At 41.1% G+C, this 17,335-nt stretch overlaps 1 protein-coding gene across 1 annotated transcript in view; it reads right to left on the bottom strand.

Moving 5' to 3' along the window:
• Positions 1–17,335, bottom strand: part of zfpm1 (zinc finger protein, FOG family member 1) — a 97,594-nt gene that overhangs the window by 41,848 nt on the left and 38,411 nt on the right. Inside the window, exons 2-3 of the mRNA XM_079345199.1 lie at positions 15,601–15,747; positions 7,670–7,807 (exon numbers count right to left, since the gene is read on the bottom strand). Coding sequence (XP_079201325.1) covers positions 7,670–7,807; positions 15,601–15,747 — 285 coding nt within the window. The remainder of the gene's footprint in view (positions 1–7,669; positions 7,808–15,600; positions 15,748–17,335) is intronic.

Genomic DNA, 17,335 nt, shown 5'->3' with positions numbered 1-17,335 from the left:
TGCCTTTGTTTGTAAGTAATAAACAGTTCTGTGTTTTATCTTTCAAATACAGATGGGTCTGATCTGATCTTATATCGGATTCGGTATCAAGTCCGATATTAACGTAATATACACATCGGATATTGGACTGACGGCGCCGATCCCATCACTGATGAAGAGTGATTGTTGAGCCCTTACTGTCAAACCTCCTCAGCTCGCACAGTCTCTCTATGTGTGTCCGCTAATCAACTCCATCATGATGAGGTGGAACATCTTCTATATTTGATCGAATGTACGACTCTGACACTTCAGTTAAAACACTGAATTGAAAACGTTACTGTTGTTGTTGCTGCCTGTTTGTATCCAAAGCCAGCACAATGCAATACCAAGTTTACGACAGCTTTATTAGCCTTACAGGTACTACCAACAACAACACTTTAAGTTATGAGAATAGAAATATCGGAGTTGGATCGTAACTGAAAAAAAAAAAAGATGATCGTGGCATCTCTACTTGTGTTGAATATACATTTAATGTCATATATTCTGAACTGTTTCTCTGTGCTTGTTGTTGTAATCCTCAGTTTGGTCACTTGGATACAAATTTGATTGGAATACTGATTTGTTTAAATGCTTACCTTGAAAAATAACTACAAACAACTATAGTCAAAGGAAATGTGAGATCAGTTGCGAACACATCATATTATTATGTAGCCACTTTACTGATTTTTATTTTAAAAGAAATGCTTAGTGATGCACTTTGGCCTCTTGTGGTAGATGTGAGTACTACACACTACAAACACCATGAGGAATGTTTACAAAATAAATAAATAACAAGTCCTTTTGAAGAATTTTTGTTCTTTTGTTTTTTTGATTGCCATATTTTAACCCGTTTTCTCAGAGAGTTTAATATAGCAAAACACTTGCAAGCAAAAAACTGCACTGCTGTTGTGTTGTCCTTGAACGGTGATATTTTAGAGAAATTAGGTTTGGGAGGTCGTGGAACTGTTTGAAAGAGAAAAGTAAAACGGCAGCAGTGCAGGACACCAGAAGCTTTTACACAAACATCTTATCCTTCAGGTGCTACATTCAGCTAGCCATGACTAGATGGATCCAACTGGGAAAGACAGGTGTTATCACACATGCACAGAGTGATGAGGGGGCATCTTGTGCGGCTCGTTTTGCTTGCAGTGGGTGGAAAGTTGCGATGAACAGTATGCAAATGTGACACCACCAACATCCCCCTCTCCACGACCAAAATAAATGAGACTCTCAGCTGCGATAATATGCACGTAGAGCGCCTTCATGCTCCATTATAATTAACTGCTATGCGATAACCCCACACCCACACACACTGCGCCTGGTAAATAATAATAATGGTTATTTGGCCTGCCATAATAATTCTTTATTTGAGGTAATTTAAGTAAGTCTGCTGCAGCGAGGATAAGGAGCGAGGAGTGCTGGGTAAGCAGGAAAACACTCGCCTCACTTGGCTGGTTCACTGCAGACCAAGGCGTCAAAGGTCCTGATTGGACGGCACCGTCTTTCCATTCATGTAACATTTAAAGGCAAAAAGGAGAAAGATTCTCCCATGTTGTCATAATCACTTGTATGTCACCTCACATCTAATGCTTCTTTCACAGTGGTTCTGCTGTAGCCGGGGAGAGTGAACACTCGAATAGTTAACGTAAATGGAAAACGTGAACAACAGGGCAAGACATTGACATTTAAAGACGCTAATGAATCAGTTTCTACTTTGTTAAAGACTGCAAGTGGACGAGCTCATATATGTGTCCATTACTGACAGATTGTTTGAAATCTTACAAAAATGAGCAAAAATGTCTAAGTGCCTTCTTCTCAATTGTTATAAATATTGATTTTAGATTTCGGTGACAGTAAGATTTGTTTCATTTCGTTTTTGTTGTTTCCTTTAGTTTTGTACATATTAATACTGTGGAGGCAGCTCTATAATTCCAACAGACATTTCTTCAATGTCAAACTGGCATAATAAGGTTTTGGAAGTCTATGTTTTTTTGTTTTTGTTTTTTTAAAATATTTTCACTTTTTACAGAACAAATAATCAATAAAACAATCAGAAAAAAAGAGTTCTGTTCACCTTGATAACTGCACAGACACCCCCAACGACCATGACATCATTTTAATCTTTGGTATACGTTTTGCCTGAACCTAAAGGAATTGAAATGATTTTCCATGAAAGATGTATTAATGATGGGAAAACTTCACTTTCTTTCCACTGACTAAAGAATTGAATAATTGACTGAATATGAGCGGACAGTCAGCACTATAGTGGATCTATGACAGCTTGTGTAACAGGGGGAGCAAACAAATGCACATCACCCTCATTTTGGAAAAGTGACCTACGATGATGTCATTTGTCCTGTCATAATGAGAAAACGGTCACATTCTCCTCTATTTCCCCAGCCTTCAAATCTAAACAAACCTTTCTTTAGAAGTGCCGTACATCTGAAGGTGATTCTTCTTCTTTCAAAAAATGAATCAAGAAAGAAATATGTGGATGTTTCATTTCCCTGTTCTGGATTTGTAGCACTTTGACCATTTAATGACAATGGATTTCTTCACATTCATACAGGAAGCAATGTGCAGGGGACCAGCAGCCAGCGAATGACAGGGGATTACTGTGACACTCATTTGCATATCAAGAATTTTAAGCAGCGAGGGAGAAAATATCGAACCCTCCAGCCTGCAAGGTCATTCAAAAGATAGTTCCTCTTTTTTTTTTTTTTTTTTTCTTCTCTTCATAATTTATTTTGCATATCATGCAGTATGGACACACTGCAGATTAAAAAGCCGGCTTTAGCATATCATGCCATCCCTGATAGGAAGCACCTAGACACCATGCCACCAACCATCTCACACACACACACACACACACACACACACACACACACACACACACACACACACACACACACACACACACACACACACACACACACACACACACACACACACACACACACACACACACACACACACACACACACACACACACACACACACACACACGCTTTGATTCTTTTTAGACAATCTACAAACTGGAGAAAAAGTGAAAATAGCTGAGGCCTCTAATCCATTCTAAGTTTATCCCTCCTTTAATTCTGATTTATTTTCGTATCAAAAGAACAAAGACAATGTTTGATAGCTGCTGTCAGTAAAAAAAAAAAGAAGAAAAAAAAGGAACAAAAAAACGTGTCTTTACTTTCATCTGCGACTCAGGAACGTTTTCAGATTAACACAAACAAGTCATTACACAGTGAGGAGACGTGTCAAATAAGTCGATTAAAAAATGCCGTGTTGGGTAATGAACTGTATTATCTTGAAGCAGAGAGGATAAAAAGAAAATGTTCTGTTGTTGTTTTCTCTGTTTTATGTTTCCTTCTGGACTGACTTGAGTAACTTATTATTTGCATGTGAAGATTATCATCATAAGGCTGGGAAACAAACTGTGCTGAGAAAGACAAAAGAACATTTTCATATATATATATATAAATGAACATCTGTTATACAGAGGAGGATTAGGGGCCACTGCAAAAAAATAAAAAATTGTTCTGACTTTTTTCTAAGAATTCAGAGATTAAAGTTGGAATTTTAAAAAAGTCAGAAGCAAAAATTATTTTTTCCGTGCTCCTAATCCTCTTTCATACTTTTAAACTAGTAGATAGATAGATAGATAGATAGATAGATAGATAGATACTTTATTGATCCCGAGGGAAATTCAAGGCAGAGTATGTCAGAGTTTATAAATATTACTTAAAATAAAACAAATTATTTTTTTCTAGAAATTGTGACTTTTACTAACAATAAAATATAATCTAGAAAATGTAGCTCAGGACTTCCAAGTGAAACATTCGGACTTGAGCCTGGCATCGCTGTCATCATGGACTTGAGCTTGTTTAACACATTTCTCGTCTTCTGACTACTTAAAGCACGTTTACACTGCAGGTCACACTGACTCATTCACACACTGATGGCAGAAGCTGCTATGTGAAGTCGCCATCAGAAGTAACTAATGCCCGACACCAACCAGCTGGAGCAACTTGTGGTCACGTGACTTGCCCAAGGACACGTCAGACATGTTGCTGCAGGACACTTCCCAGTTGAGAGATGTCAGACTCTAACACCTGTGAGGAGGTATGACGCGGCTGTCAAGAAGGTTTAAATAGAAGCTGAAATAAATACAGTGAGACTCACGAATCATGTGAAACAGTGAGAAAAAGAAAGAGAAGGATATGATAAAAAGTCATTTAAAACTAGTCGACAAAATTGCATTGAAATGACGGAACAAAGGAGCAGCTGTGACAATAAGGTAACCTCTGGGGTTCGTTGGTAACCCATCAGATTAGGTTCAATGAATTCATTGATCCAATTATATCCTTAATAGAGCTCATCAGCAGCACACGCTCACACTCAGATCCAGTTCATGTTTTACAATAAGTTCATCATCCAAATTGATTTCAACATTATTTTTCTGCTTATCAACTCAAAGTTTCAACACAACTTACATGACACACCAGTGTTAAAAGGAAAAGCGATAACAGATCTTTCAAAATAAGAAGGATAGACATGCCCAGTGAGAAGTACTTTTTAACCTTTTCGCAAAAAAAAAAAAAAAGGAGGAAGAAAACACTGGAAATGCTGAGTGTAAAATAACAAACTTGTTATGCATAGAAGTTGTACTCACTTCTTTGAAATATCTCAGAAAAAGATCTAAAGTCTGAATTTTTAATGTCACAATCAAAATCTAAACATTTATTCTCACATCTAAATGACTATATCACTGTAAGGACTGTAATTAAGAATTTATAAAATATGGTCATTAATTCTGATGTATTTAGATTTTTTTATTGAAAATATCTGTCTTATGATCTTTGCTTTTTATGTACCTTCCTTTTCTTTTGAAGCTGGTTGAGGCTTCACCTGTTGTATCAAAGCAGCTGAGACTGCTGCTGCTGGTATGAATGGTGTTAAAGCAGCCGAACTCCATGGCATTAAAAGTAGAAACTTGTGGCCTCATGGAGGAGCAGAAGTGTCTAAAAAGGCAACAACAGTGAGAAACGTGTGGAATGCCAACACTCCCAGAGCAGATAAGAGCCTGTTTACCTCTATCACAGCTAATACACACTTTTCCCCTCATCTGTTTATGGGAAGAAGAAAAAAAAAAAAAAAAAAAACGTCTGAAGAATGATGAACATTTGGTATGAACAGGAGCAAGTGGTGAAGAAGTAGAAGAAGAAGTGGAACGTGAGGAAGAAGAAACAATAGAAGGGGGAAGGAAAGGAGGAAGAGACGAACAGCCTTTAGGGGGCGAACGATGGATGGAGAGCAGGGTGCTGTTAGTTGGGTTGTTAGTGGTGATGGAGAGACCAGAGGAGGAGTAGGTGGATGGATGGAGGGAGAGAGGGGAGGTGAAGGAGGTGGTGGAGGGGGGGCTTGACGATAAGAGAAAAATTCAGACCGGTCAAAGTTTCCTTTTTGCCAATCGTGCTCCTGATAAAGACAGCGCCTGCTCCGGAGCTGATAGAGGGGCTATCTCCCTCCCTTACTCCCCCCCCCCCCTACTCCCCCCCCCCCCCTACTCCCCCCCCCCCCCCCCCCCCCCCCCCCCCATCCGCCGCCGCCACCTCCTCCTCCATCCTTCTGCCTCGCTCACCCAGCAGTTAGTTTGTGAGGAGGAGAGGAAGGAAGGGAGAAAAAAAAAAAAAAAACGAGGGGCCCTATCAGTGCAGCATCATGGTGCTACCATCAACCAGCCACCGCGCAGCAATTAATATCGCTCCAATTACTGTTAAAGGGACGAGGCTGGGACAGGACGATAATGAACACATCCTCTCTCCCCACCAGAGGAATTAAAACACACACACACACACACACACACACACACTTCTAAACACAAACACAGGCGACACAGCGTACACACAGACGTACATAAAACGTGTGCAGCTTGAAAAGGAAATAATGCGAGATAGTGCGGTAATCTTCTTGCATTGTTTAACTCATTGAAGACAACAGACAGAGAGAAATAAATAACCAAACAAACCTCGATAAGAGAGGAAATAAATAATAAAATTATGGCGATTTACTTGTTATCTCCTCTTAGCTGTGTGTGTGTGTGTGTGTGTGTGTGTGTGTATGTGTGTGTGTGCGCGTGTTTTTCTCTTACGTCTTGAATAAATTTTCCTCCGGCCTGTCACTTTCACATTTCATGTTTAGAGGAAACAGAAGGACAGGGACGACTGCAGCACGACCACGAGACAAAGACACACGACAAACACACTAAGAGCTGCTTCGATTCTCTCAAGAGCATATTCAGAGCTGAAATGATAGTGTGCAGGTTATCTTGACTCCCTTGTAGTCCTTTCTGCTGTTCATGGACTTTCAAAGAACGAGACTCAGAGCTCTTTACTCATGGAGGTGGACACTGAGGACTGTGGAGCTGACAGGGGCGGAGCAGGTCGAACTTTCACGCCGGACTTCAGTTTGTGTCCGAATAAATCCTCTCTAACCCGAAGAATCTTCTGTCCTGTACTAGTGTTTCAGTTGTGATACAAAAGCAGCGTCCTCGTGAGCAGGAATATTAAAAAAGAAAAAAAGAAAAGAGAAAGTGATGTCTGAAAAGTGAGTGTGTTTAAAGACTGACACATGGACTGCTCTCTATTGAACAGCAGTCTACCCTCGTCTCCTCTTTGTGTTGAGGAAGATGTTCCTGTGAATTTTTATTCGACAAGTTTGCCCAACTGTCAATCATTCTTGAAATATTCCTAGCACGTTTCACCAACTGAAGAATAAAAATGCAAAAGTGAAGAACTGTCTTAAACATGTTGTTTTAAAAATAATCAATAATCAGCCTCCTTGGCCTTACCTTCTACCTCCGGAGAGTTTAACTTCTGTTAAAGTAGAGGATAAATGATTGGTCTATTGTAGGGTGATAATTCCATTTACCCAACAAATGTCCTTTTATAAGTCAGGCGTGTGCAGGGTACATGTAGTTCTTAGTATATAGTAACTCCTCCTGTTACTGCTCTGGGGATTTCCCTGTTTATTTATCTCAGAGTATTGTGTTCAAGTTTGAGAAATAAAAGAAAATAGCTACAATGATGGTGATCTGTGCTCAAACTTCCCCGCACTGTTCGTTTGTTTTGGTCACTTCTGGACACTTCATGCCTCGCAGTGTTTGGAGCCCTACAGATGTTTCTGCTGGTCCACATGATCAGGCCCATAAAGACCCTTCACACACGTGTTGGTATCAGTTTGGTGAGTCTGATACGAGCGCCTCTTCAACAGAACACAAAACGCAGAAAAACAAAGCTCGAGGACATTTAGAGGTAGTGTCATCCTCCGTGTCCGTCCTGCAGAGGGGCTTCGGATAACGCTGTTTATTCCTCTCTATCTGCAGCGCATGTGGCAGGACATCGCAGCTGAACAGACCGAGGCAAAGAACTCATTCTGTTGAGTCGGCTTTAAGTTTGATTATTAAAGATGACTTTATGCAATATGAGTGAATTGTGTATTTATGGTTTCTTTTGTTCAAGCTAAATCACAATATCTGCTCCATCTGTAATCTGTACGTTTTCCCTTTTAAAGTCAGTATTGGTATCTGTCTAAACCTCCTCAGTTAGGCTTCATGTGAAGGACCCTCAAAGAGTTGACTGACCTGGACCCGTCCAATGTGTCACCTCCTCTCCTTCAGCCCTGTCTTCTTCATCCTCCCCACCACTGTGCGTCGAATTCTGCTCCTCTCCGTCCTCATCTTCATCATCGGGGCCTCCTCCAGAGTCGTGAGTCCTTGGCTCTAGATAAATGACACCAATAGTCATGTTAAACACGGATTAATCACAAACACTGGTGCTGGCTTTGAATCAAGTCATCAGCTGAAACCAAGCTGGAAGCTCTGGAGCTGAAAAAAAAAAGAAAAAAAAGATCGATCCAACCGAGTCTGAATTGTTTAACTTTACAGCTGAAATAAACATTCCTGCAGTCACTACAAAACATACATATGTTTGCTCTTTAATCTGTCTTTTAATGACAACCGTGCTGGACCGGGGAATCTTTAGGTGTCTCACGATTCAATTGAGAATCTATTTTGGATTCCAAACGATTCTGGATTCAAAGTCGAGTTTGAAATGAGTTCACACTTCAGGAGCTACTCCAGTCACCGACAAGATTTCCTGCTGCTCCATTCGGCCTTCTACTGGGTTAAAGAGCTAGCCTTAGCACTTAGCAGGGAGGGACTGATTAGCCCCCCCCAAAAAAAAATAAATAAATAAATAAAAGATTTTTGGAAAACATGAATCTATTAAACTCTTCGTACATAAAAATCTCTATTACTACATGAATCTATTTTTCCCTCACCTCTAGTGCATGACCTTCATGAAGTATATATTGCATATTACATATTTGCATATTTAATAAGGAGGCCCCTGTGACTGACAGGCGGTTGGCATGATGTTGCCTCAGCTCAAGAAGCCACGACATTTGAAAAAGGTGGCCGTGTTTGTGCTGCTGTCAAATGTTCGTGTTTGACCAAATGAGACTGCTTGCTGTGTTTACTGCTGCGATTACAAAGGAGTCCGAATTGTTGGTCTTTTTTCTCCAAAGAAAAAGAGGAAACAAAGTAAAGACAGGAGTTTTATGTTGTTGTGCACCCGCTCTAGATGTGGGTGAAACAAAGGCTTATTTGCTACTCCTTTTTTTAAGTTAATAATTAACATCAAACAAAACAAAAAAACAAATACAGTGATGGTTATAATGGCTAACTCTAGACTCCAGTGCAGCAGTCAATAGGTGAGGCCAAGGTGGCACCTCGTGTGCGTGTGTGTGTGTGTGTGTGTGTGTGTGGGTGTGTGTGTGTGTGTGTGTGTGTGTGTGTGTGTGTCTGGCCAGAAGCTGCTCCTGTTTGTAGATCAAAGGCAGCAGTGAAATGACTCCCAGAGCTTTGTAACACAACACCTCGCCATGCAGAGATGGACCCTTTGATTGTCATTGCAACTCTGCTGAATCAAAGACTCATCCGAAACGACGTCTCTATCCTCCTGCCTTCATGGCTCCTTCCATCCTTCTGACCTCTACCGGTGTTTTCATTCCCTCGTCTCCTCCAATCCTTCCCTAGCTTTCTCCTCACTGTGTCTCATTGTTCTCATCTTTCTCTTCCATCCTATCTTTCCTATCTCCTCCCCTTCATCCCCTCGGCCTGTCACCTTCAGCAGAGACTGAGGCTGCCTGTGTTCCTCTAATCAGCACTGATATCCCTGCCATTGATCAAGCTGATTACACAACCTCCTGCTCGCTGATCAAAGAGATCAGTGTGTGGTTTTCTACACGTGGCTGGACCTGTGTGTGTGTGTGTGTGTGTGTGTGTGTGTGTGTGTGTGTGATGTGTTTATCCAGCGTGTACATTCAGATTGTGAACCCTGAACTTTGGCTGTGCAGCCGGTATCAGAAGGGTTCATCACACTGCTGGGTCCCTCCCTATTAGCAGGACTCATGATTAGTTAGATTAGATTAATAGTTACATCACGGCACCTCTGGCTATCTAAACTGAAGATCACTCTCGTCTTGTTCTCTGCTCTTGCATCATTATCAGGCCAAGGGTTAGGCTGACTGCCACGAAACAGTCCTGAAACATTTCCCGATTAACCTCACTCATAAGTTCCACCACCACCGTTAGCATTGGGTTGTTTTTGTGCTACAGTAAAACTTGAACTTCATTAAAGGGACAAAAGAACCTCCTGTGGAAGGGATTTCAGGATCACACCGACACCTTTACACCCCAGTAACGTCCACATGGTTACCGAGATCATCCCATTAGAAAATCACAACTTGATTTGTCTAAAGTGTCACAGCAAATCACGTTCAGTGTTGCTTCCATACTTTCACGCATAACTAACATCTAAGCGTCATTAATAATTATCAGGATTGAAATCAAGCGATCAGTATTCCTTTTGACAGAACGTGGTCGAACCTAGCTCCAGAAAACGTAGCTTTCAAGGGCAAAACTGCCAAAACTGACGGCTTCTAAATCAACGGGCAACTTCTGTTACTGACACGAACGTTGACAAAGATCGAAAAGGGGGCGTTTATCTCCAGCGCCTACGTGGAGCCTAAGGAAGGGACTGCTGTCAGGGTGTCTCAACTGAAGGGGCAGCAATAGTTGTTTTACACGTTGGGAATCTTCTGCTGTTAAGTGTCTGTAAACATTTCAGCTGTGAGAGCTTATAGGAGTGAGCTGATGTTATAATATATAGGTTTTAAAAAGGTCATCATTTTACTTCTCAATTCTTCTGAGATTCGTCAGAAACGCCGTCCTCCTCTTCCTTCTAACTTTTACCCTTATTTATACTTCCTTCCTCCTCCCTCCTTCCCATTCTGAGCACTCCCTCCCCTTCCCCAAATCCCACCCTGTCCTCAGCCACCACCCCGATAACACCTCCGCTGTCTGCACAAAGCCTGTGTTTACCCTTGCATTCCCGCTCCGATAAACAGCGATAACGGCCGATCGATAGCAGCCATAAACGACCATGTGACGCCCTCACACTCGCACACTGTTATTAATGTAACAGTCGGGAGATTGCATCTGCATCGTCAAATAAATCAACACACACACACACACACACACACACAAAGAGACACTTACATACACACATCATCCATCTTCACATCACGTCCACCTTTCCATGCAAGGCTCATACATACTGTACACACACTAAAGCAAGCAGACCTTCACACACACACACACACACACACACCTCCCCCTGCCTAAACAGTGCCATTATTTTCAGCTATAAATCACATTGAATGGCACATTGATTTTATCCTGCAGGGGCTGGAGCGAGGGAGGGGAGCTGGAGACACAGTTATTGCGTTTAATATTATCAATATTATCTCCCATATCATCTCAGACAGGGAGGCAGGTATCAGGAGAAGTCGACAGACACTTTTCTGCCAACCAACCAACCCCTCGCTCCCTCTCTCCCCCCCCCCACACACACACACACCCTCCCTCCACCCAATAGTGAGACAGTCTCCATCAATCTGATAAGCTGAACTTCCCCTGTCACACCTGCAGGGCAAAGTCACCCAACAATCTCGCCTCCTAACTTCTACAAAACCTCTTTGGTTTTATGGTCTCTTCATTCAAAATGGAATGGTCTTTTCTGTCTTTTTGCACCCTTTTCCTTCCTGACAGAGCGCTTTGAGAATCTTGTTGGAACGGGAGGTTGGGTAGGGCACGCTTTATGCAGACACAAAGCATCATTTATGTCTATATGACTAACAGGTAGAGCAAAGAGCAATGTGCTCCAGCATATGGAGTCATAACTGTGGCATTATAAAAAAAAAAAGATGAGAAACTTCATCGCCATGACGAGGAAGTGCTGTGCAGACATTTATAGAGAATAAAAGAAAAACACAGAGGCAAAAAATATCTTTCAGTCGATGCAAAGAAACAGGGACGGGCTCCTTATGTTCAAGCAAGTTCGTTTCTGGTGTCTCAAATTTAAGCCAGCAATGCTAACACATAACAGCATAAAAATGGAAGAGATATGAATTCAATTTTCACAAATTTATAAAAAACAAAAAAATGTTTAATAAATATATGATTATGAAAAAAAGGATTTTCTATCCTGATGAATCACAGAACATTCTCTGTCCAGTTTTATTCCAGCTGTGGCCATCACACCTGGCTGACACAGAGGAAGGTTTTCTTTTATGTATTTTGGACAAAAATATAATGAGGTGTCTGTCAAGTAATAAATATTGGGGGAAATATGTTGCAAAAAAAAAAAAAGTGAGTGAATTTAATTAACTTCCCAATAAGACGAGACAGTTTCATCATGTCTGCTCAGGGTCAACTGGAGTGGGAGCTAATCAGTGAAGATCAGACTGTGTGTTTTTTCACTTCAGCAAAACAAATGAAATGAGGATGCAGCAAAGTGACAGTTACTTTATAGTATAGTTTATAGTTACTTTACTGAAGCAGGCATGAAGGAACCATTCCAGTATCTCTTTTGGTATCATGATCTTATAAGGCCTCAGATGTGGACAAGAGCAGGTCCAACAATCTGGAGCTGATGCTGACGATGAACAGTGTTATTCTGAATCCATCTCCATCCTGTCCTGTCATCTTTCTTTATCTTTGAAGTCTCTGCTCCAACATCACTATTTCAGTTACAGCAACATCTCGTCGTTCCTAAAATAAGACGTTTTGAAAAAACCTGTTTCATATTTTAGCACAGCATACAGACCGTCCACGGTGATCCATCGTGATGATACCACAGAAGTGATTGCACGCACACACACACACACACACACACACACTTTCCCATCACTGATCAGATTCTGATAACAAAGAAGAAGTTGTGGTCAACAAACTTCGTTCTGATTGGTCTAAATTAGGGCAACAGGATCAGAGGTCATCAGAAGGTAACATATTGACTAATCAGCCTGAAGCGGATTTTATCTGGTTTCCTGTGATGGAGAAGTGTGATTGTCTTAGCATGAACAAGAAACTTCATTTCTCTCTGTAACTGTGGAGCCATACTGCAAAATGTGTTAAAAAAAAAAACAGTGACACGAGAGGAAAAGGAAAGTAGTTTCCCTGTGTGTGCGTGTGGAAGCTTTGTGTCAGCGTTAATAAAGTGGCTCAGGTAGAGGAGGGGCTGTGATGGAGACAACAGAGTGCTCGCTCCTCTTACTAGTAGAATGTGTTTTTCTTGCTAAAGTTATCAGGGTGGTTATCAGCAGTGTGTGTGTGTGTGTGTGTGTGTGTGTGTGTGTGTGTGTGTGTTTCTTTCTCTCTCTCCCAGATGGTGGATAAGAGGCCTTGCCTTTATTAGCCAGCAGTGGCCCAGATAAAGACCTGGTATTGATCCCAGGTTGAAAGAGCAGGTTCGTCAAACATGGCTGATTTACAGAGAACTGATAATGGCAGCGCCGGGCAACCGAGGAACCCCAGAGAACAGAGAGGGGGAGAGAGAGAGACAGAGAGGGGGAGAGAGAGAGACAGAGAGGGAGAGAGAGAGAGACAGAGAGGGAGAGAGAGTATGTGTATATATAATACGTGTGTTTTATTAGTAGTATTGAGTAATATGAGTGCCAGAAAAAAAAATACTACTAAAATAAAACAAATGGAGATACAGAAATAAATCAATCAGGTAACTTTCAGTAAGTGTACGAGGAGCACTTTTTTTATTTGCAGTTACTTAGATCTATATTATTTCACAATCTACATCAGTAGTTGATGATATCAAAAGTTAAAAAGTCATTTTTAAAGTGTACTCTTTTTTTGTAAATGTAGTTGTCAATAAGATAAGTAACGTAACAGGCCTATGGAAAATCTCTCAAATAATTAAAGACAGAAGAAAATGACATGTTAATAAAAATCTTATCAAGCAAACATTTTTAACATGCACACATACAAACTTTCTAAACAGATGGAAAGGTTTAGTGTTTGTCATCTTTTTTTGTTACATAGTTCCATGTTTTGTATCTATTTAAATATGTTTTCTTATTATATTCATTTGAGACATTTCTGTTTTGAGTTTTTAATTTGTTATCTTTTCTGACCCTTCTCTGATTCCATACGCTGCGGAAACAAAGACACATCGTCCGTCTTCTACCAACACACAAAAAAAAACGTTCTCACATGTTCAGCCAGCCTGAGTTTTCTCATCTTCTTCGTCTTATACAATCTAATACACACATAACCCACTCCTCACCTCAAACACACACACACACACACACACACACACACACACAGCACAGCTAATCTCTAATCTCGTCTCGATTAGCACCTGACAGAATTTCCATGGGTTTATCAAACCAAGCCAACCAACAGACGCTTATCACTTCCAGCCCCAAAAATTTCACAAGAGCAGGAATTTTTGAGATTAAAAAACACAGCTGGTGAAATCTTGAATAAGTCAAAAGAATATGACTGAAAACTCTGCTGCTATCACAGCGTGCGAGGGGGAGGTTCGGGATAAGAGGTGCACGAGGGGGCAGATCCACCCGAGCCAAGATTGAACCCAGAGAGTTTTTTTTTTTTTTTTTTTTGTTCGTTTAGACACAATAGAGATAAAAGAGTGATACATGTGGAAGGGCTGCAACCTCGTAAAGGTCCCTCAGAGTTTTTTTTAGTTGTCTCTGTATAACATTTACCGCCTCCTGTCAGATAACAGGTAGACTGTTGATGAAAGAAAGACCTCAAGTCGTGATGGACGAGATAAATCTGGTAATAAGCACTAATAACTGTCAGGAAACGGCACAACTGTGTGGAGAGCCGCGTGTGTTATAGTTTGTTTTTCATCAGTGTGTGACGTGATTCATCGAGGGCAGTGACACAGACTGCATAGCGTGCCAGTAACACCACTAACATCCCAACAAACTATTGTGACCTGTTCATGCTGCTGCTTCTTCATCGCTGTGTGTACAGTGAGGCAGGTGCTCATTCAAACTAAGTGTTCATACAACAACATGTGAAGAGACGTTCAAAGAGAGAGAAGGAGGATATCGTCTGAGAAAAGCGTTTATAAAAAGGAATGTAAGAGCAACAATGAAAGGAAAGAGTGTGGTGACTTTATGGAACAACTATTTCTCAACAAGTATAAGGAAGAGGAGAGAGGTTTTTCACAATGATTGTATTAACTGGAATTTTGCTGAGCGGACGTTGGTGATTAATTACGTTTAATGAATGAAATGACTAAAGGGGTGGAAACTTTGAAAAAGTTTATACTTCCTTCCCACTCCCTTTTTTCCAAACGGTATGTTTTAAGTACGTTATGTATTTATTTTGCTTTAAGAAATATTTTTTTTGTAAAGTGCATGCTTGTTGGAAAACATAAACAATCAATCAATCAAGGTGGGATCATTGATGAAGAGCCTGACGAAACATCTTAGACAATATGGACAACAATGAAGAAGTGTGACAGTGCTGAAACGAAGATGAGCCCTTGTTTGTGCACAAAAAGAGACGAGGTAAGAGCGTCAGCGTCTGTACCTTTAGTCTCTGAAGGGACTATCTATGATCAAAATGGCTCTCTGTTGGGGCGCGGGTGGACTAGCGGTTACAGCACTCCTTCTTATGTGCAGGCTGTAGTTCTCCAAGATGGGCGCCCTGCGTTCAAATCCGACCTGTGACTTTGAAGCATGTCATTTCCAGCTCTCCTTCTCTCTCTTCTGGTTTCCTACTTTATTCACTGTCTTAAATAATAAAAAAGGTATTAAGGGCCAAAATGTTCAAAATCTGAGACTGCAGTAAATCATTAGAAGGAGCTGATTGGATGAGTGGTCTATGACAGGAAATTAATCTCCCTGGGTTTTGTACCAAGCCAAACAAGCAATTAGTGTCATTTTCTTTTACTCATTATCACGTAGTTCATCGAGATAATTGGAAGCTGTGTGACTTTTTAAAAATGAAGGATCGTACCTTTCTCCATCCAGCATCAGATTTCTGCTTGGTATCTATTTAAGGAGACCACTTGAAGAGATTTAAAGTATTTGCTGGAACAGTACTTTGAGAAAATAGTAAACCTCCTATTGAGGGAAGAGAAACAGATACTTGTTTGGACTTTTTCCCCCTCGTCTTACCTTCATTGTACAGAGGTGTGTACGGTGGTGGGCTGGAGCTGTCGCCTTCCGCTGAATCCTCAGGGTCCGAGGCTCCGCCCTCCTCTCCTGATAGGCTGAGGTTGTCTGGCGTGTTCTCCTCACCGCCATCGAGATCCCCAAGGGAACCTGGAGGAGGAGGAGGAAGAAGAGGGAACATTTTAAACCCAGCCTGTGCTTGTGTTGAGTTTGTGACATCTGAAGAATTTAACCTGGGTCTTACACAATTTGACGACGTTTTAGGCTTTTCTATAACAAGAAAAAACTTTATTTGTACATTTATGAAGACAACATGACAGAAGCCTTCAAGAGATTGATCTTTTGGTATACTGTAGGTAAGATCACACTGCTCCCTTCAAAGACTTCATACAAACACATTTTGCCGTGTTAGACCTGGACTAACACTCCTTAACATAAACGAACAGATCGATGCAGCAGTTAACCATCAAAAGTCTTTCTCTGGGGGGAGAAAAGTTTTCAAATGTTGTCTGGTGTCTTTGAAGACAGTGATGTAACATGAGTGCTTTTCAAGCAGCAGGAGCAACTTGGGGTTCGGTGTCTTGCCCAAGGACACATCGGACAAGTTGCTGCAGGAGCTGGGGATCAAACCCCCGACCTTGTGGTTAGGAGAGGACCGACTGGACCGCCCAAATTGCACTTTTGGGTTTGATTGGAGTTCATGAATACTGAGAGTATCAGTCAAACGTAGCTTCATGAAGTAGATCCCTGTCTCTGGCACAATCACAGAGCTCTGTCACAGCCCTAAATGTGCAAACAGAGAGAGAGGGATTTGAGTTTAATTACCTTCCCATGGGCGCAGAGTCTAAAGGGCCTGGTGCAGGAAGGTTAAAAGAAATAAAGGAAAGGGATATTGTTAAACAAGCTCTGTATGATTTTAGGCAATAAAGAAAAGGGAGGGGGGGGGGGGGGAAATACCCTAAACACACTGATCCAATTTGTCTTTTTTTTTTTTTTATAACTGGACTCATTCAAAAAAACAGTTTCACGAATTGGACACGCTGAACGGTATAATCCAGAAGATTAATAGCAGGGAGCCAAGGGGGACCTTAAAGCCAAATTACAGTATACCTAAAAATGTAGCTAAAAGAGTGATTAGTGCAGGGCTGATCTCTATCAATTACAGTTTCATAATCCCTGCTGACCAGAGTAATTATACACTACTTTTGATCTATTTTAGCCTGTTTGAAGATTACATCCAAAAAATGGAGTCACTTAATATGGATTTAATGTGACTTTTTTAAATTGCTTCATTAATTATACTCCTTCTATAAGATGAGTACACCCGGCATCAAGAGCTCCTCCGACTCCTTTTATTCGTACGCCAGTCTTATCCTGACAGCATGTTTGTGTGTATCCTCAGACTGACTCGTACAGTTAGTGCGTGTTTCGAGGCTTGCTGATCATGCTGTTCATCTGCTGCGGATGACATGCTCGATTCTCCCGAGAGGACGCCATGATAGAATTATTAATTCAGGGTAACCATTTCTTTTAAGAGGATTAGAGGGGAGGGGGGGTGAAGAAGAATGTGCCGCCGACCGCCGAGGGAGAAAACAAGTCACGTACATAGTAATGATGTAGTGAAAAGTCAAGGAGGGTGGGCACGTTGTTTTTGAATCACAGTGACATTAAGACAGAAGAGGGGAAAACCATTTCCCGCCTTTCTCCCCCCAATCCAGACAGGTTGTAAATTAATTTG

This window comes from Symphodus melops (assembly GCF_947650265.1).
Source record: "Symphodus melops genome assembly, chromosome: 6".
Lineage (NCBI taxonomy): Eukaryota > Metazoa > Chordata > Actinopteri > Labriformes > Labridae > Symphodus > Symphodus melops.
This window is presented reverse-complemented; position numbering and strand designations above follow the sequence as displayed.